The 20,771-nt window shown below is 38.6% G+C and overlaps 1 protein-coding gene across 4 annotated transcripts in view; it reads right to left on the bottom strand.

Annotated features, from left to right (window-relative positions):
* asic1c (acid-sensing (proton-gated) ion channel 1c) overlaps window positions 1-20,771 on the bottom strand; it is a 130,261-nt gene that overhangs the window by 18,255 nt on the left and 91,235 nt on the right. For 2 of the 4 annotated variants that reach the window (XM_084732916.1, XM_084732917.1), the window contains exons 1-3: window positions 8,601-9,869; window positions 3,682-3,832; window positions 1,750-1,877 (exon numbers count right to left, since the gene is read on the bottom strand). In XM_084732916.1, coding sequence (XP_084589042.1) covers window positions 1,750-1,877; window positions 3,682-3,832; window positions 8,601-9,242 — 921 coding nt within the window. In that variant the 5' untranslated portion in view covers window positions 9,243-9,869. Of the gene's footprint in view, window positions 1-1,749; window positions 1,878-3,681; window positions 3,833-8,600; window positions 9,870-20,771 lie in introns of those variants that run through there. The other 2 variants (XM_084732918.1, XM_084732919.1) reach the window with 1 other exon arrangement.

Raw genomic sequence — 20,771 nt, 5'->3', positions numbered from 1 at the left:
GGAAACTTGATGATGTTGATTAATAGATCGGATGCACGTCTTGGAGATGGCTGAATGATGATACACTTGGAGAATATTTACAGCAGTCATACAGAGAAAGAGAAAGAGACATTACATGTTTCCAAACTGTTTCCCAAAAATAACATTTGTCATCTTTGTGGTGTCCAAGCGTCTGTTTTCTCTCAATCATCCCATGTTATTCTGCTAAAAACAAGGGTGGCAGATTTAATGTGATCGTTTATCTCATGCTCATGAACTGACCAAGACCATTAACTTTAGGAGCAAAATCACTCAAATTAAGCTTGATTAATGGCTAAAATAATGAATTTGATTAGCTGCTGGAGTATCCATTATTTCACAAGGACTGATTATGTGGGAGAAATTTTAATGAGCCTGCAGCACAATACAAAAATACACTTGATCTCAAAGGTAATCATTGCAAAAACCTGGAATTCTTTGTAACACTGGCGCCATTTTCATTGCGACATTTCCTTATTTTGTCACAGTTTCTGTCTGGAAATCAAAACACTGGTGTCTGTGCTATTCTAGAACAGAAAAAAGAATTTGTTGTCTTGGCAACATCAGATAACTGCTGTACAGTTTCATTAAATTTAGATTGGAAATCCATGCGAGCTCAGTGTTAAGACCTTGCACACTGGCTTTCCAATCAATTTTTACTTTTCATCCTTCACTGACGGCAGCGAAGGGATCTAATTTTCTACAGTCAACAAACCTTTCCGCTTCCATTGACATTTGTGCTAAAACACTCACTTCACTGTGTCCCTAAGTCGTATTACATTTTAAAATATGTCTTCAAAATAGCCGTGGGTCATATGTCTTGCCTAATGACACAGACTTTAAGCATTAGTGGAACTGGGAAACAAACTAATATGATGCCATGTGCACCAGGCTTCTTTTAATAGATCACTCTAACATCAAAAACATGATGATAGATTTAACATCTTTCCCTCGAGATGCAGCAAGTCTTGAGAGGAAGTCTTCAGAGGTCAGTTATTTATAGGGAATCTTTAAAGCAATCAGATTTTGGCTAAATGCTGCTGCCAATAGACCACTTTAGCCGAGAGAAAAAAAAACATTCATAATGTTTAATATTACTTCAACATTTTTGTTAAAGGGTGTTAATTATAAGAAATTGTTCATTCTCTCTTCAAACACTTTAAACCCGGTTTATTTTTTATTAATCAGAGTTAATGTTCTGATCGTTAAAGCCTGTTAACCGTAGCTGTGTGGATTCTGAGTCTTCCTCACAGCTTTTCTCTGCCTTCTCTTTGAATGTGCCACTAGAGACAATTTTCACAGCATTCAAATAAGCTGTATTTATATTTTTTTTCTCCCATGCTAAAAGTAGGGAAGATTCAATATGAAAAGTAAAACAAACACTCTGAGCTGCCAGATATTTTTGCATGCTGTGTTGTCTGAGTTTCTTTTGGCTCAGATAAGCACAGTATGCTTGTACGCTTGCATCCAATCATTACTTGGCCCTGCTTTGTCAATACTCCTTGGCTGCTATAATTCCTCTGTTTCATGTGCTCAGAAAAACTAGGTGTTTATATAACACCTTAGCTGCACATTTCCTTCACAAGTTAAATCAAAGATCTGATTTTGCTCCAGGCTCTGTGACACAGAGGTAATGGGCACTGGTTGGCGAGGATTCTTGGGACAAACACAGAATGAAGCGGTGCAAGAAAGAGGTCGAGGTTGGAGGGGAGGAGGCTGAACATTAGGTACCAATTGCTGCTGACATGACACAAAAGTTTGAAAACCAGGGGCCACACCAAATCCCAGTTGGTCAATGAAGGGCGGCTCGTCCTGGTTGTGGATCTGAACCTTGATGCCTGCTTCGTAGGAGGTCTCATCTGTGGATACAGCACGCCAGAAAATGTAACATCAAGCACGATCGCCCACGGAAACCCGCTTTTTGGCACTGGCACAGATACTAAGTGCTCCCAAACCTCATGCAGAAGGCTAATATCAGAGAGATACTCACAGGTTAGTGTGTTGGATGGCATAAACAGATTTACAGCCAACAATTTATTACATGCTGTATACTTTATGAATGTGTGGTTCAGTGTCATTGTCGCCTGCCATAAATTGAAGACAATATGTCAATGAATGCATTTTTATTAGACCTGATGTCAGCTGTAGACATGGAGAGACATATCAAGATAATATCCTATTAAACATGCTAGTACATCACTTCTGTGGAGTGTAAACTCTGCTGACATTTAGCATTTAGTGAATAAGTAGACCTCGGAAAATCTTTGGATTTTGTTATCTATATCAAGTAGAATGGTCACAATACTAGATTTGTAAACTTTGACACAATAGTCGCATTAAAAAACAATACTCAATACCACTTTACCACCATGGGAAGAAGAGTCTTAGGCACATGAAAGAGGGTGTGATTGATCACTTAGATATTTTATGAATTTGGAACACTGCAAAAAAGTCATACAAGAATTTAGCGGACACAACTAATCTTTTCTCATTACCTGACTATACAAGTTTTATGAATTCAAGTAAGCTAAGATTTTATATTTTGTTAATTTTGAAGGGCCCTATGGACAAAAGCAGTGGTGTTTCCCCGCCATAACTGCAAAATATAAAATCAAAAATAAAATTATCTTAAGACAACTCTCCTCCTGCTTCCTTGAAACTAACATAGTACTTACTGTGACTTTACCTGTAAAAATGTAAATACAGACTTGTTTCATTAATTTCTATTAATCCAGTGACAGGCATTAAGAATATCTACACAGAAATAGGCGATCTCCTCGCTGATGGCTTCGTTAACTTATGTAGATCATAAACAGACTATTTCATAACCAGTTAAAAACTCCTTGCTGTAATGTTAAATTTTCTATTCAATTTTTAGAACACTTCAGACCTTATAAACATGAATTCTTCTAACTACGTCTCAAGTCTTTTGACTTGAAATGATGAGTTGGGTGAATGTACTGTACAAAGGTCAGTCAACTCATTAAATTAAGTTTCTAAAGAAACATGATCAGCATATCTGCAGGCTTTCCAGCATGTTCCTGAGACCCTTCTTTTTCATGGTGTAAAGGAATCATATACCATAAAAACTTGCCGCGTGTTTCTAATACACGTTAAGATACGTCCTTACTGCTTGTTTTCACAGTGATAAAACACTGCAAACCATGATGAAGGTTAGTATTGAATTCAGTCTCTACCCCCTTACACTTAAAATTTAATAAATTCACTGGGAGCAGTTTCACATATTGTCTTTGTGCCGATGCTGGAACTACAGCTGCAGCTTTATGTTGTTTGTGTGAAATGACTTTTTATAACGTGAAAATATAAAGGGAAATCAAATTCGTTTGACATTTTTTGTCAGTGACTGACAAGTTGTTGGTTAAACTTAAGATCTTAAGCTTATTGAACATGATTTCTCAAGTACAACTGAATGAAGTTTATTTTACTAGAATAGTTCACTTGTTTAGAATAATTTCCAAATTAATATAGATGATAAAAATGTTAATCAGTCTGAGTTATTTGTTAAACTTAATATCTTCTGCTTATTGAACATGTTTTCTCATAGTTGGGATTTCCAGGGTAACTCAACAAGATGGATGGATTTTTATCAAGGGTTATACAAGTAAAGATGTTACTGTAAATATCAGAAAAAGCTGCACTGACCTGTCTCTCCCCAAACAGGCAGGTACTCATCCTGCTGAATATCCAACATGATCTCCAGGCCGTTCCCCGTGCCGCCTTTTAACGTGGTCAACAAAGGGTTGCCGTCCAATCCCGAGTTGAATGTGTAGCATTTTCCGTAGCGTGTGTAAATCTGTAAAGGAGAGGAAAAAAAAAACAAAAAAAAACAGGAGGGTAAATGAAAAGTCAAAGCCTCTCCATTGTGCTGTGGTAAATTGTGCACCTGTACGAGATGTATTACACGTCAGCCTGTAATTGTGCAGGACAGCTAATCATTGTAGAGGTTTTGTGATTATCAGAGAAAGCAGTACTGGCTTTAAACAGGCACCTGGCTCTGATTTGAGGAATTAATGAGCTTTCCTTAGCAGCGGCGGTGGCAGTAGCTATCAATCTTTACCCAATTTCACTCTAAATTTCCCCCGAGTAACTAAGAGTGAATGTAGTAGTTTGCCGTCATTAAATAAGAAACATCTGAGGTGGAAGCTCTCTGGACACACAAACAAAATCTAAATTGGGTTTGTAAAAGACATTTGTGTGTCCTGACTTACAGACTTGTTAAGAGGCCGAACCTGTGCCAGTGAAGCTCAGCGGTACTTAATGTTTGATGAGCAATCGCTGCGGTAGGTTTGCTCACACCAAATATCTTTCTGATCTAATTAATCCACTTGGCTTGAGTTATTTATTTTCAGCTTTTGGTTCGGCATTCACAGTTGACAGATTGACTGTGTTTTTTTGTTGAGTTTATGGATTTCCCCTGTGATCGAAAAAGTCTCTATCCTCTGCATAACAACAAAAAGAAATCTGTATTATGATGAGAAATTGTGACATTTTAAGTTCAGTCTACAGTTTGGATAAAAACTAAGAAAACTTAAATGTCTGAATACAGCTTGAGGGGATCAGTAAATTCCAGATAAGTCTATCATGTTGAGATAAGACTGTGAAACTGTATAATTGATTGGTTATGCAACTCTCTGAGGAAATATCTATTCTTCATGCATTTCAACACAATAAGAAAACCTGGAGTGTTAAGGATCGCTATAAATAGCAGTTTTATACCATTTAAGATTGTGACAACTCCTATGTATGGCTTACACACAGTCACACACAAGTTAGTCAAATATGTATGCAACATGTTCCCAGCAAACAACTACATATTTAACTACATATTTCAATTGGATGAATGTAAATTTGTCATGACTACACTGGAAAATCACAAACAGGATTTGACATTCATCATGGCTGAATGAGCTGTAGCCACAAACATTTTCCAGCAGTCCAACACTCAATGAAAGCAGCGAACAATACTCATCGTCAGCTGGCTACCAATATGTTGGAGCTACGGAGGTACTGCTAACTGCTGACACAATCCTTAAAGAAGAACCAGGAACACAAAAGGCAGACTGAGACAAAACAGTCAGCAACAACAATTGAGGAGTGAATGTAAGCAGGCTGGCACATGACACATCTGGATATAGTGTACTGCGGTAAAATCCTCACAAAAATATGGAAGCAAAGAAAGGCTGAAAGGGTTTGAATTTTTTATAAGCAACTGAAATCTTACAAATTTATATAATTTATATCACAGAACCTTTATTGAAATTGCTTCAAGTCAACTAGTCTTTTGCAGATTTCTAAAATCGAAAAATTTAATTCAGATACCAAAATTTAACATGAAAAACTTCAACAACATCTGAGAAATTATGTCTGAATGGAACTGACTGCGAAACTTCAAATTACCTTATGGAAATTTCCAAAAGGGGAATTCAAAATTCATAAGTAATATCAACATTAAATATTAAAGCTGGTGCGGGGGTTTCTGGAGAAAGATAGTTGGTTGTTGAGCCTCATTCCCAGGTCATAAAATCCTGATGTTCAGGGAACAAGACTCAACATATCTTTCTGACCTGTGATTGGCCAAAATCTCCCCTTACAGCGTACATCTTCTAAAGCCTTAAAACAGGACCAAGAGGAGGATTTGAAATCTAGTTTGCTCTCAGATTACTTGAATTACATTATTAAGAGTAATTTTCTACATTGAGCTACACTTCACACATTGACGTTGCCTGCTATCAGACAGAAGACAAACAGAGACAAACGTATACGTTTTAATCTAACATCATTTCTGCTCTCTGGATAAATGCCTTCAAGCAGAGTGATGTTCAGATTTCAAAGGAATTGATACTTTTAATCGATGTGAATCTTATATCTATAGCGTTGTCATTTTTGTTATTATTCCACCGTGGCTTCAGTGCACAGCTTGACAACATCTTGACGACAGCGTTAGTCCTGCCTGCAGTGCTGATTGGCTAATTGCTAGTCCCCCCGCAGCACTCATTGGATCGATTGCGTCTTCAACTGCTGAGAAACCGCTGTTTCATGTCATGATGCCAAACAAATCTGTCAACTTGGTGGATTGGGCAGATCAAACTTTAATGATGGTGGTATCTTGTAACACCCTTACAAGAGTTTTGGCTGCCGGGATTATGTTTTTGCTGACTTTCTCAACAATATGACTCTCTATGTCTGACTTCACTACACTTTTAAACAACAAGTAATGCTAGAAAGGAGAGGGATGTCATCCTATGGTTGATTTTCTCTAGCCAGTGTGGCGGGGTCACGGTAAGAGTGCTGTTGGCAAAAGCCAGCTTGGCAAAGCTGATCTCAGGAGATCAGAGTCAGTGTTCCATGTCCAGACTCGGAGAGACTTACATTCAGCTCAGACAGATAAGACACCGCTTTGGCCCTTTCCCCCTGCTGGCTACATAATGAGGTCTGCAAAGTAACTAGAAACCTATTTTTAAAGACGCAGATTCAACTTCAGATAAAATGGGAGCTTCTGTTCAGTCATGCCATGTGTTGCTTAAGATGCAAGCATCCAGCACAGTTTAGATCCCAATTAGGTCCCCAGTCTGGCCATGAAGACAGATTCTACAGACTGTGGAGACTCTACAAACCAGTCTCTGCACTGGTTTGTGCAAAACAGAGACACCGCCATGGAAAGCTGCCATCTGGTACTGTGCAGGACTTTGTATTTCAAACTGCTTCAAGGCGAGCTGAAGTTGTCACAGTTCAGAGGTGAGAAGAAACAAATACTTCAATACTATGGTTACATAGAGTTTTCAGATATATGTACTATCTGTATTTATTTTTCTGACATATCTGTACTTTTACCCTCCCTTCATTTTTTCACAAATATATCTGTATATTCCTTACATTGTCAAATGGGCTCGTTAGTGTGGTTTTAATGCATTTGAAGGGAATTATTCATTATTAACAACATCAAAAAAAGGGTTCAAATTTTTATGCATTTTCCGTAATTGGTAGTTGGAACAATCGATTTAACAATCAATTGTTAACAATTAATGCAATAAAAAACACATGCTTTTCTCCTTTTTTCATTTTTTTCCCTCTCTTCTCTCATTTAAGGCGTCCTTATTCAACAAATGACTCCGCCAGACAAAATGATGTAAAATGAGGTGAAAATACAGCCATTTGTAGAGTACTGATTAATTATCAATATTATAATATTATAATATTTTTAATCATTATATTCTTAATGGTGAATAATCAATTAATGACTTATCACTTACACCCCAAATGTAGACTGAGTTCAGTCTGAATGGGTGGGACTAACACATAGAAAAGACGATTCCTGGGTGTATCCATCAGTGCAGAGCAGGCAGAACAGACGTGACAAAACAAAAACGACGTGTAAGATGAAAAACGACGTGTAAGATGAAACACGACCAAATACACAAGACAAGAGAGGAGAAAAGGTCAGGTTCAGTTATCTTTGCACAGAAACAGCTGGTAGAAATGTCCAACCTTTAACTTTTATACTGTAAATACGTTTCATAGCCTTTACTTTTTCACTTTTACTTAAGTAAAGAAGGTAAATCAATACTTCTTTTACCAGAGGCTTGTTTTTGATTTACACAAATATCTGTACTTCTACGTGAGTTAAGAATATCTGTTTTTTTGCCACCTCTGTTGCTGTTGTTGATTTGTGTTCGACTGGAATCTAGATGCACAGCTCTGCAAAGCCAAGTGGCTGAATTTGATGCCAGTAACAGGTTAGTGTTTTAAATCTACAAGCATGCTCCTAGATTTAAATGATTCTCTGTGCTGCTGAAATAAATTAGACACACTGCATGCGTATTTCTCACTGCACAAATTCCTTTATCGAGGTTTTCTGATGAGGTTATAAGCTTCCAGTTTGTATTGAAAGTACTTGATAGAAATATCAAAATAGTGCTAAACTTTGATTTGCAAACGTCCCCACATCCTCCATGCAGCATTCAGTGCTTACTCACAAATTAACGGGTGTAAGAGACGTCTGGTGGTTCAAATGGGAGCTCAGCTGCATTTTTGAAACCATATACTCCACATGCCCTCCAGATGTTTAATTAGAGAAGCTAAAACTTTAATTCAAACTGATTTACGGCGCCTGAATTATTAATGCTCTAATTTTTCTTCCTTAATGTTGTTGTCACAGGTTATAAAGCAAAATGGCGTTAAAGCAACTGGCAGGTCAAAAACTGGCCAGGGTGAATATAACCGAATGAGAAACCATAAAGAAAAAAAATGTATAAAGTAGACGCTGAAGTCACTGATGATGACATGACATGATTTTCCACCAACAACAACAAAGCAACATTGCATTTGTTCCCTTGTGTGACTTCTTGAAGAAATCAAGTTTAATAAGGACAAAAGCTGTCATGTCTAAGAGGTAAAAACAGGACAGGCTTGTTTGCAGCTTCTGAAACATCAACATTAAAACACCCTGAGAGAGTGAGAGCTGGAGGGTGTGTTGTCAAATGTCTGCATGAATTATTAATGCACCTTGCAAACAACACTCAAATGAACACCTGACAAAACACCATATTTCTTTCTGTACATACAGTGCTGAAGTTTTTGGAGGTGCAAGTTTCTCCACGGAACCTGCACTCCAGCAGCATGTCCTCCAACTGGTGACCGAGGCGTCCCATCATCTCCGTGGTGTTGATGCGGTAGTCGGGATGCGGGCTGTAGCTGTTGAAGTCCAGCAGGCTCAGGAGACCTTGCTTGTGGCTGTCTTTGAGGATGGACAGGCTCCTCTCCATGACGGTGTGATTAGGATACAGGAGGTCCATCCAGTAGCCGCTGTGATACAGGTCCTCCCTGGTCAGCGTGGAGACACGGAAGACGTTTTTATTGCAGAAAGTTACAGCTGGGAAGGACATGTTGTGAGCCCACACCATGTAGATCTTGGTGATGGCAGGGTATGACATCAGGTAGAGGATTCGGTTCCAGGACCAGGTGCAGAGGAGACTGACGCAAACAAAGAAGGCCATGATCCAGATGACTCGCTGCGGTTTTGACTTGTCCGGAGAGAAGACAAACTTCAAGCCGTGGATCTTGGTCCTCATTATGAAACTCACCGTGATCTCCTTCCAAGATGGTTTAAGCGAGCTGGACTCAGTGTTTTTAAGAGGGGTCTCTTGGGCATCACACTGCCGGTGTGGCCCCAGGGCGATTGACTCAGATGTGGGTGCTTCAACCATAACTGCTTGTGTCAAGGCAGGCGCTTATTTACCAAATACAATTTCTTAGCAGTCCAGCTTAAACAGCAACAGTTTATACACAGTGGCTTTCTCTACAACCATCTTCCAGGTTTGTGTATTACAAATTCCAGGTAGCAGCGACTGGAGTCCTAACATGCAGCTGTCCCACTATTCAGGCTTGCAAATTCTTTGCCGTGAAGATATAAACATAAGCAACTGAGCTCCTTGGGGGAGGTAAAATTGATTTACATAATGATTCCTTTATGAGAAAAACAGCTGAATCTCTCCATTAACAAAAACCATCAAGCGTAACCATCACCAGTCCTTCATCAATGGATAAATGGACATGATAATTGCAGATGTAAGCGACGACTTCACTCCCAGAGGCAATCACTTTGAAAATCCGGAGAGGCTTACCCCTGTTGCTCAGATCTTTCACTCCTCCATCTCCCTCTTCCAGTGCCAGACAATACTTGCAGATTTCGGTGGTTTCTCTCTTTGTGCAGTAGCTGCCCAGAACCTAACTCCTCCTTTTTTCCACAGATTGAAGAAGAGATGCTTTTTAGTGTGTTGACTTGCAGCCTGCAGAAAGGAATATAAAGCTTGTAGCCCCCCTACACACACTCTCTCTACAGTCGAATGGAGAATGAGGTGGAGCCAGTGGATGAAATTGTTTTCCTCCGGTGATGAAGTAGACCTCCAATGGTATAGAGAGGCGGGGGGAAGGTATCAATCAAAGCAGAAATAATTGTGATAAAGAAATTTTGCCACAGAGAAAATGAAGTCTGAAAATTCTTTAATATTGAAGAATCTGCAGCTCGCTTGTGGATCAATATATCTATATAATTGATAACTGAAGGAAGCCAGCTTAGTTGGAGAAAAATACTGAAAAATCCCCTTCAAAATGTGTTAGAAATATCTGTTTGAGGACATTTTCCAGTCCTCCTTCTCTGCCAGTATCAAATATAATTTCACAAATGCAGTGTAATGAGGGCTGACATCCTGCTGCATGCAGATGTGGCTCTGGCTGATATTAAAGGTGCTTTGCTCCGTTTATGTGAGACTATCAGAGGATTCTGCTTGGCAGAATGGCTTGGCTTCATACTGAGACTATTTTTTTCCATTATGTTAGCTGGAATATTTTCAGTCTGTAATGTGAGTATTGGCTCAGTAACCTGATCACAGCTGCAGCGAAATATGGTTGTAAAAATTGATTCTAAAAAGTGAGAAATAGCTTTAAATGTTGGATTGCTGTGCATACTTAGAGGAGGGGGTATCATTTGCAAGTTTAGACAGGATGAATTGGACTTAAGTAATTGGATTCGACCTAGTTTAAATATAACGGAGAAGCGAGGGCGGAAATGACTCGTGGGCATCACAGGGTCCCTGTCTCACTGACTGGAGTGATGTAGAAATATCAAGAGTTGCCAGAACTGATCTGCCAATTCTGAGTCCGTCATATGTTTTGACATGCCCCATTTCATCATCTTAAAACATTTAGTTATGAGAAATCAGTGGATGTGAGAAAAGAAGTTTTACTTTACAGGAATAGTTAAGCACTTTGGGAATAAACTTCTTGCTGGGAATGAAGTGAGAAGATTGACAATACTCTCATACAATGCTGGGTAAAGTTTAAAAAAATGCTAGTACCAATACCAGTACCCTGAAAATTATACTGATATCAGTAGATCAATTAATTTGATATATTTTTCTCTATTTGATTCAATACACACCATGTAAATCAATGCATTCCATATTTTATGTATTTACTTTTATCAAACGCCACAGGTGCGAACTATTAGAGGCATCTCAGCACGGTAAACTGCCAACTCTGTCAAATACACCACACTAGACTTCACCACACCACAGGCTGTGGGGGTAGTAGCTGCTGTGGTAGTGGGGAAATCACACGTTGCATTAAATCTAAGAACGCTTGCGGTAATTGACTGAGAGCAAACCATGTGATTAGTCATTTTTTTCTAGATTGCATGCAGGTATAGTTTGATTGGAGAAATATTACTTATGGGCTTAATCCAGTCGATACCTTAAAGGTATTGAGTACCAATACCCAACCCTAGTCTTATATGTGGGTGTTAAATATCAAGATAGAGGTAGTAGGCTCTTAGCTTAGCATAGCTGACGGAAACAGCCACCCGGGCTTTTTCCAGACAAGATTGCAGGAAGTCGCAACCTGCTGATTTTACACTTTGATTGTAATACGGACTAAACAAGAATCTTTTTCCATTTTTTCACCTCAGACTTCTGCTGTCCAATAGCCATCAAGCCTGCTTGAAAGTGTCACCGATCTGTTTATCTGTGGCACTTTTTTGTGTACACACACTGTCTCATTAAGTTATTGAGCTGTAGCGTAAATGCCAAGTTTTTCTTTTTTTCATAATATGCTTCATTTAGATGCACAATATGCAAGTTCTGCACCTAGGGGGCTCTCTCACATTAAAAAATAACAGAAGGCATAGTTTGATTATATCATGAAGAAGTGTGGGATCATGGGAGTTGTTTTCTTCATGTTTAAACAACCATCATAGTTGATTAAATCTGATGTGAAATCATGTTCATGTTATTTAAGTTTTATTCATGATACATTTGAACACGTTTGCCAACTTCCTTTCTCACTCTCCGACGTATTCTGTCTTTTCCCAGAAGTTACAGCAACAGCTGACCAAATTAAATGCACCATTACCTTGACTAAAATAATGTATTTTCCCAGCTTTGATCATCGTTGGAAACATTTGGAATAACATTTGTGCACAAATCAACAAAATATATAACATAAGTCTTAGACAGTTTTAGACATTTTAATGCATATATTGAATGTGTGATCCAAACAATTGATACAAAAAAGAAGTAAAAAAGTGTCAGTTGAAGGAAAGAGGCCTTTGATTACTGCATGAAATGTAATTGAATGTCATTACAAACTGTGAAAATAAGTAATCACACCTTAATTTTGTCATACAGCACGGAGCACAAACATTTTAAAATATGCCACAGATTTTTCTTCATTCAATAGAAATATCAAAAGGTCAGACTGAAGAGTTGGATTAATTATGCACTGGGACGTCTCTCTCTGTTCCTGCCAGCACATTTGTCATTTAACTAAGATGTAAAACTTAATTTAATAACACAGATAATTTCAAAACATTTAAATTTATCTCAGCCAATTTAATTATAGCCAGAATTATTCATTCATAACAAAGAGAGAGAGGGATGATGGGAACACTATGCAGAACAGTTTTCTCTGTGTTAAGAAGTTGTGGTAATAACAATATGATAACATTAATGAATGTCTGAATACTGAGAAATAAAGGTTAGCCGAAGTAACAGCTACAATATATTTGTAGTAGTTATTTTCCCTCTGTGTGCTTTCAGAGTTTTCCAGCAGCAAAACAACTAAATTAATTGCCTGGATCCAGCTCCCCCAACAGCTATTGTATATCATGTCCGCACCACCACGCCTATTTTTTCTGGCTCCCAGACAAAACAGAGGCTTGGCATTGCTCTCTTTTTAGTCTCATGCTCCAACCTTTTTATTCTTAGAAACAACCAGACTGGCTTTTTCTAATTGTAGAATTAAGTATTATCTTTTTGTTAGGGGAAGATCCAATCAAATTGAACAATAGCCTCCATTTTAGCATCATCAGGGATAACTACCTCAGTTTCAGACTGAAGAACAAAGCAAAACAAAAGGAAGAAAAATACTAATGCTGCATGAGTGGCAGGGAAGTAAATAACTCCAACAATACCACCTTATCAGAGTTATAGCTGACTGACTGGTTTCTCCATGGACTGACCAGCTGCATTGATTTCCTTTATTCTTGGTTCCTTTAGAAACATGTCAATAGATATGAGGCACAATTAACTGGCGAGTTAAAAGCTTGAGCTCATTTGTCCTATACAAGCTCAGTGGAGGCGTGAGGCGTGAGGGTCTGAATCTTCCCTCGTCAGCAGTTTGACCCAAAGCTCAATTTCATTACGTCCAGCTCCAGAGTTTGCACAGGCAATGCATGACAATCATCATTACTCTTTTTAAAATTTGCCTTCTGTCTTGGACTGCAGCTAATTTCAGCCTTTTACTTTGTGGTGCTTTTAAAAGTCCATTGAGTAATATTTAAAGGAATCTAGGTAAAATATAGGGAATATAATATTTTCATTGATGTATAATTGCCTGAAAATAAAACTTTTTTATTCTATTTAGGTCATGTTAAATGAGCCCTTTATATCTACAGAAGACGCAGGTCCTCCACCCGTGTTGCACCGCCACGTTTCTACAGTAGCCAAACCAAACACTGGCTCTAGAGAGAGTGTTTTACATGTTTTCCAGCCAGGTTCGGTTCTTCTGCACACCTGGAAGGAGAGGGTGAGGCAAGGTGTATGAAGTTGGCTGAAATCTGCAACCTCACCACTAGATCCTACAGACTAAATCCACCACTAAATCCTACAGAGTGGTCTTTTAAGACCAAATGTGTTTCCAAGACATCTAATGTGCAACCTCTGATTAGACCACAGTTTTCCAAACTACTGACTTGCCAATTGGCAGAGTTAAACGCAGAACATATTTCATCAAGCAGTGGCAAGCGGCGAAGAATGACAGATGGAGAGTAACACTCAGAAACATCAATCTATCCATGATATTCAACACAGAGGACAAGAATCTTTAAACACCATAGCAAAATACAGCTGGGGTCATAAAACGTAGTGATTAAAACTATAAGGGCCCGTGTCCGCATAGTGTTTTATTTTTTTTTCTGGCATAAAGGCACCAGTAGGGCACTTTGGAGTGCTAGGGTGAAGTTGAGCCATTTGAAAAACACCACCAACAACAAAAAACCCAAACAAACAAACAACAAAACAACCCCGCTGCACTTGGACTGTGTTTCCATGTCAACAATATCTTGAAAGTTCCTATGACCGGCACTGTTTCACAGTCTAGCATCACCACTTTAGTTTTTATTATCTATTCTTACGTATTTATTTGACAATATTTCACTGTGAGCAAGAACCTGAAGATGTGCTGCCTCAGTTTGACTCTGCTCGTGTGGGACATCTTGGCTGCCCGCTTGTGTCTTGATACGGAATCGTCTTCAGTCAAGCAGCTACAAAACGTTGCTTAACCACATGCCACTTCCTATAAATTTTTCACAATAATTTAATTTTTAATATTCTGTTATCTCACAGCTTTTATTATGAAGCAGCAAAATCAGGAAATTATTCACCAGCAGAAACTTACACGACTCATTGAAAGCAAACATGAAAGTAAAATAAACAGGATACTTCAGAGTACGTGTATTTTTTTTTTAATCTGGGCCCCAAGAAGACACCAAATTTCTCTTTTAGGTCCCAGACAAAACAAGTCTGGGAATCCCTGGATTAGAGCAATGACTTAACTTCCTATTAAAATTGAAATGAACAGTCAATTAATTGATTAGTTGATTAGGGGCAGCAGCGAAACACAACATTAACATATTATCACATTTTAGGTTGAAAGTGTTGTACTTTTTAGTAAACAGTTGTTTATTTATACAGCCAGCAGATACAGATTACTTATTTAGCAAGTGAGAACACAGTGACCATTTAGTGACTGATGTGAACTGCTTTGCACAGCTTTAAACTTGCATTAATTGATTTTCTGGCCACTTGAGGCAGTGCAACAAGCTTTAAACACGACACTTAGATATTACTTGTTTATAAAGTCAATGTAGAAACAGTTTCCTACACATCCAGCAGACATGGAGCTTTATTGTAATTGTTTGTGTCCACCTCATAATGTAATTCCAATATGAATTTATGTTCTTTTTGGCTATTTTCTGTCCTGTCTCTTTTGCTGCTAAATGCTCACCACTAACTTTGTCTGTTTGCTGTTTTGTGCTAAGCAGGTAGTGTACTGTTAGTTTAAAGCATTTTTTTGCAGCAGACAGCTGCCTTCTGCTGCTAAAAATGACACTTAGGAAACCAGAGAGGGTAAAAAAAACCAGTTAACTTGGTACTGAAAATCAAAACGATAAGCTTAAATATGCTAAAGCATGCCAGAGAGATGCACACAGTCATTTTTTCTACTCCTAAAATTATATATATGTACATATATATATATATATATATACATATATATTAATTAGTGAAGCTTTAAGTAATAATATTGGACAAGCTGAGTGAAGTCTTACCAGTGTATGTTTGTGTTTTCAGCAGAATCAATGACATGCTGGGGTAGAGACTGAAGAGCAGTCTATCTTTGTGTGTACAGGAATTTTGTATTTATCCTGCACCTATTGAAAAATACAATACTGGAAAAACAAAGTACAAAGAGGTCTGAGTATTTCTAATCTACTGTATGGAAAAACAAAGCTTTCAAATCAAGTGTAACACACTGCAATCATGTTTCTGCACTGCAGTATTTCAGAACGTTTTCCAATATGGCTGACACTTAGTGTGACTCTAACTTTTCAGAACTGCGTTTATTTGCGAAATCATTTCACAAAATCATTAATTTAATTAAAATATCCCCTCCAACACTGCACTGCAATCACTGCAGAATATGAGGCGCTCCGGGCAAAAGTTAATGATTTTTCTTCTGTAAAATTGCTATCCTCCTTATTGAAAACACATTTCTGCCGCTCACACATTTCAATTGTTATCTTCCTGGGGATGCAAACACATCTCATCTGTGTCTCAGTATCCAAGCATGTAATTAGAAGATCATGGTGCAATAACATTTACCAAAATAAAATGAGCAGCTGATTGCTGTTTGATGGAAAAGAAAAGTGGAACTTGAAAGATGTATTTGCACATTTATTGTCCAGCTTTAAGACAAGTGCAGCTCAGTGATCCCTGGCTGAGACAGTCAGGGAGTGACACTAACCATCTTCTTTCATGTCAAAGCCAAGCTGAACCCCAGAGGTCTCATTAGAGGAGGAGCAGCAGAGCTCTGGCTGAGTAAAGGGAAGAGCTCCTTCAAGGGCCAGTGAAAATGTTCAACAACGAATGAAATACTGGCAGCAATTAGATGCACATCAGAAATGCTCGCAGCACGGAGACGGAGATGAAAAAGAATAAAAGCCATATCTAACATTAATGTCCAGTTACTGTAGAGCTTACACTGATTATTTTATTAGGGAATTTGCAGACGGACACAAATCAATAACAATTTTGATAACTGATGAATTATTTAAGTAACTGTCTACGTAAAAATGCCAAATTGTGATGGGCATTTTTCACATTTATCTGACATTTTATGGGCCAAATTATGAGAATAATTAATTAAAGACGAAAATAAAATCTCCACCAGGCATAAGCCTGGACAACACATCCTTATATCTAAATGACAGAATAAGTGGATTGCCAATGACTCCAAAAACAATGTATATGACCACTTGAGAGTACCAGTGACAGAGGAACCAGACCTTAAGTATGTGATGTTAAACACACGGTTAACATTTGGTTAGGTTTATAAAGACACCCGATGCATTTACAAACAGCTCGGACTGATCCTACTGACTCTGCCTTCAAACAACTTTAAACTTTTGGTTTCACATGGGACACAAACTCTGGTCTCTTATGTGAAAGTCCTGTGTTTGTTTGACCCATCCATCCATGCCACCCACTCTTCACATTGACTTTCTTGCTCTTTATACTTCTGTCATAAATACCACGTCCAACACCTCACAATAAAAATAAATATCACATCACAATGCTTGTACAGATGACATAGGTGGCGGTCACAAAAGTGCTGGTGGATTCTCTTCGTGGCATTTTCACTTTGAAATAGACATTTTAATACCCCGCCGGTGAAAACCCCGTTTTTAAACCTTGTTAACATGTCCATGTGGTGTTTTTCATGTTTTATGAGACATCTGAGCATTTCTTGTTTTGAAACCGTAGTGAGCCAATGTCTTCTCAAAAAAAAACCCCCCAAAAAAAACCCCAGACTTAGCCAGGCTGGGTATATGACATCATAAACATAAGGAACCAATCCCATTAATTGAGGGGGTGGCGCTATACAGCTAGTAGCTATAGTTAACATGATTACCGAGCAAAACAGAGGAGAAGGCAGGTTCAACTACTTAGGGGTAGGGATGGGGGTGTAGAGTGTATGGAGAGGGAATTGGAATTGTCACTTGTCTCCTCTGTTTACATGTTGATAGTGTACCTTGCATATTGTCTCCCCTTCATGCCACTACTCTCATGCACACATACTGGTCAAACAGCCTGCCCTGCATTCCCTGTTCACCACCCACATGCCTCTAGAGTACAGTGATGCGCAGATTGCGGTTTGGCCATGTCCTCGGTTTAAGAGGCTGGGTGGAAAAAAAATAAATTAAAAAAATCAACATTCTGATTAATAGCGGATGGGTAAAGAAATAGGCTGAAGCATCTCCCTTTTAAAAGAGACACCGTGCATATTTACACATGTGGGATAGCAGAGTAACTTCTTTGGTTATTTAAATCGTGATGACAGGATCGGTCAGGATCTAATGTTAATTAATGCTCTGTGTTCTGCAACACATGCAAAAGATCACACACACTCTCGAAGTTTCATACAGAAATGTTTAGAGTTCAGCAGCTGTCTTCCTGATAAATCCTGAGCTCCATCAGAGCTGTCTAAAAAAAATTATTTCAGAAGCTAAAAGTTTAATTCTGTTTCCTTTGGAGAGTTTTCTGGGGTCCTGCAAAGTTTATAACCAGTTTTTAGTTTTGATAATAAAGAAATAACCTGGAAAGCTTGGGCTGCTTGACATAATTTAAAAAGCAATAAAGCCTACAGGGAGGAATAGAGGTGGAATAAAATGTCCATGTGGGTGCTGGTCTTAAAATCAGAGAAAATAATTTGTTCAGGTGGGTGGCAGGTGGATGATTCATGTAGATTTCAATGACGTCAGAGGTGATCTGCACATCACTACCTCAGACACACCTGGCAGAGATCTGTACTCTGCTGAGTGCACTCTTCTAGTTTTCTATAAAACTGACAGAAAAGAGTGAAAATTGTTAATCATAATATCCACATTTCATCTGACCATCAGTCCAACACTTAAAGAGAGGCAATTTAATACATATGATTAAGAAAAGCAGCCCTCTATCTAACTTAAGCAAAAAATCAATTAAGAGACTAATCATTTCATAAAGAAATCTTCCTTTTGTTCGCAGTAAAATGACTGCAATACATTTGATCTATTTAATGAATTTCAGCTTGAATGGACAGACCAAATGAGCAGACATACTGGCAGTCATTCACATACACACTGGCCTTGAAAGTTTGGGATAAAAAAATCTATAAAGTGCTGTAATATTTAAAGCTGGAATAAATAAAGTTGATTTGTTGAATATCAAGGAAATATTATACACCAGAGTCCCTCAACCGTGAGTTCAGGATTCCTAATGGAGTCACTTGATATGCAGCATGTCACACCGAGAAAACTTCACCACTCGCCCTCCCTGAGAATTTCCAGACCTAAAATCAAGGCCGAAGACGGGCGAGGGAGACCTGTGTTACACTGTGATTTAAGATGACCAAAGCAAATGCAAATCTGAAAGAGACAGTCGCTTAAAGCCAAAGCATTTGTAATCATGGATGTCACTCCGGTGGACGGGCAGCTTCTTTAGCAAAGGGAGACATCTTGTGGCCTGCCTCTAAATGAAACTAACCTCCTCCTGCCTTGAAAAGCAGCACAGCCACTCAGTATGCTGCACGAGTAATGCAAGGGAAGCAAGAATGGATTTTTAGCTAAGAGGGGCTTATACTTGAAATACCTCATATAAAATTCATCAAAAGGGAAAAACATTGGCGTGTACTTTGTGAAAAAATTAACTCCAAAGCTGGTTTGAAAGAGAGTACATCCACTGTACGTTTATTGGTCATAAAACTTTTTAAATGTTTGTATTCTTAAATTGCTGCATCATGTTTTTTTTGGGTTCATTCAAGGAAAATGCAGCAGTCAGAGTTGCTTATTTGAAATCCACTGTAATTGTAAGCATCTCTAATGCAGCACATGTACAGTATATCCCACTCCGGCAGAGCAGGTGGAGGGCAGATGCAGCCTGTATCAATAAAAAACAGACGCTGCTGGATTCACCTGCCGTTTCGTTCCCTTGTTCCTTTCCAGGCAGAGCCCCCCCCCCCCCCCCCAAAAAAATAAATAAATAAATAAATAAATAAGTGCGCTGTCACTCAAGCTTTCAGTCTGCAGCCCGCAGTCACACTTTGATAAACTCACTCCTCAAATTTCCTCACCGGTGCTTTCATTTGCAAGGATAATCTAGTGGTGTTTTTTTTTTTTTTTTTAGGATGTTCTCATCTTGTTTGCTCAGCTGGAGGCTTTTGGTATCCGTTCCTGAATCCATTTTGCCCGCTTGCCCAGAAATTAAGCAAAGTAAGCACTTGCCAGAGGCCTAAATGTGCCATCGAGTAACAGCATTCCATCAAGAGTTTCTCCTCCCGCGTTCGGTGAACGTATTACAAATTCAAATCACATCCCTAAACATCCGCAAGGCTACACAGACAATCTCTCTTATTCCGACATTCAAAGAAATGTCATTACAGAATCTGAATGTAAAGGATTTTTTTTTTTACCACTTGAAAGTGGATTGCATCATCACTCATACTTCCCAAAAATGATTTAACGTTTCCAGCAATCTGTCATACCTGGCTTCCCCTGTACAGTGACGTGTGGTGTCGAGGGGAATCTCAGTTTACTTGAAAGATGATACTGATACAATACTTCAGAGGGTGCAAGACTTGGCTTTTATTGGCTAAGAGGGCAGGATATAGATCCCAGAGGCCATTAGTGGAAACAAAAGCTAAATATGGGCACAACAGGCAATCTAAGATCAAAAGGACATGTGATATGAATCCATGGACCTCATGCAGCAGCATTCTCCAAAATTCTCCTCTTATATTTCTCTTAATTTTCTGTGAAGAGAAAAAATGATAAGTCAACTCCAGATGCATCAAATGTTCTTAACCATCTACATCTACTCTTGCAGGTGTGCTAAATGATGAATCCCACTTGATCACGACTTGGAGGATGTGACTTATCATTTATTATTAGCATAGGTAACACCCCCTAAACCCCATGTAAGGGAAGGTGTTGCATAGTGTGCAAATACTCTGGCGGCTGTATGAAGAAGCTGCCGTAAAGGCTGTGTCAGCAGACAGATGCACTGTGGGTGGGCGAAGGAGCTAAAAAAATAAGCCTTAGATTTAAATAAATTCATTTTTTCATGTTTTTTTTAAATCAAATGGTGGGTGTTACAGGAAAAGACATAAAAAGCTTTTTACTATTTTTTAACCAACTGATCAGAGCTTAAAGGTCCAGCGTGTACGATTTATTGGCAGAATGTGGCAGAAATTGAACATAATATTCATAAGTATGTTGTCATTAGTCTATAATCACCAGGAAATAAGAATGATTGCGTTTTCGTTTTCTTAGAATGAGCCTTTTTTATGTACAGATGGAGCGGGTCCTCTTCCATGGAGGCAACCATATTGTACCGCCATGTTGCCGAGTTTCAGTCGCCCAGGAC

Source organism: Lutjanus erythropterus, chromosome 12 (genome assembly GCF_056507025.1).
Source record: "Lutjanus erythropterus isolate fLutEry1 chromosome 12, fLutEry1.hap2, whole genome shotgun sequence".
In the NCBI taxonomy this organism is placed as follows: domain Eukaryota; kingdom Metazoa; phylum Chordata; class Actinopteri; order Lutjaniformes; family Lutjanidae; genus Lutjanus; species Lutjanus erythropterus.
The sequence above is the reverse complement of the archived record's forward strand: the minus strand, read 5'-3'. Positions and strand labels throughout refer to the sequence as shown.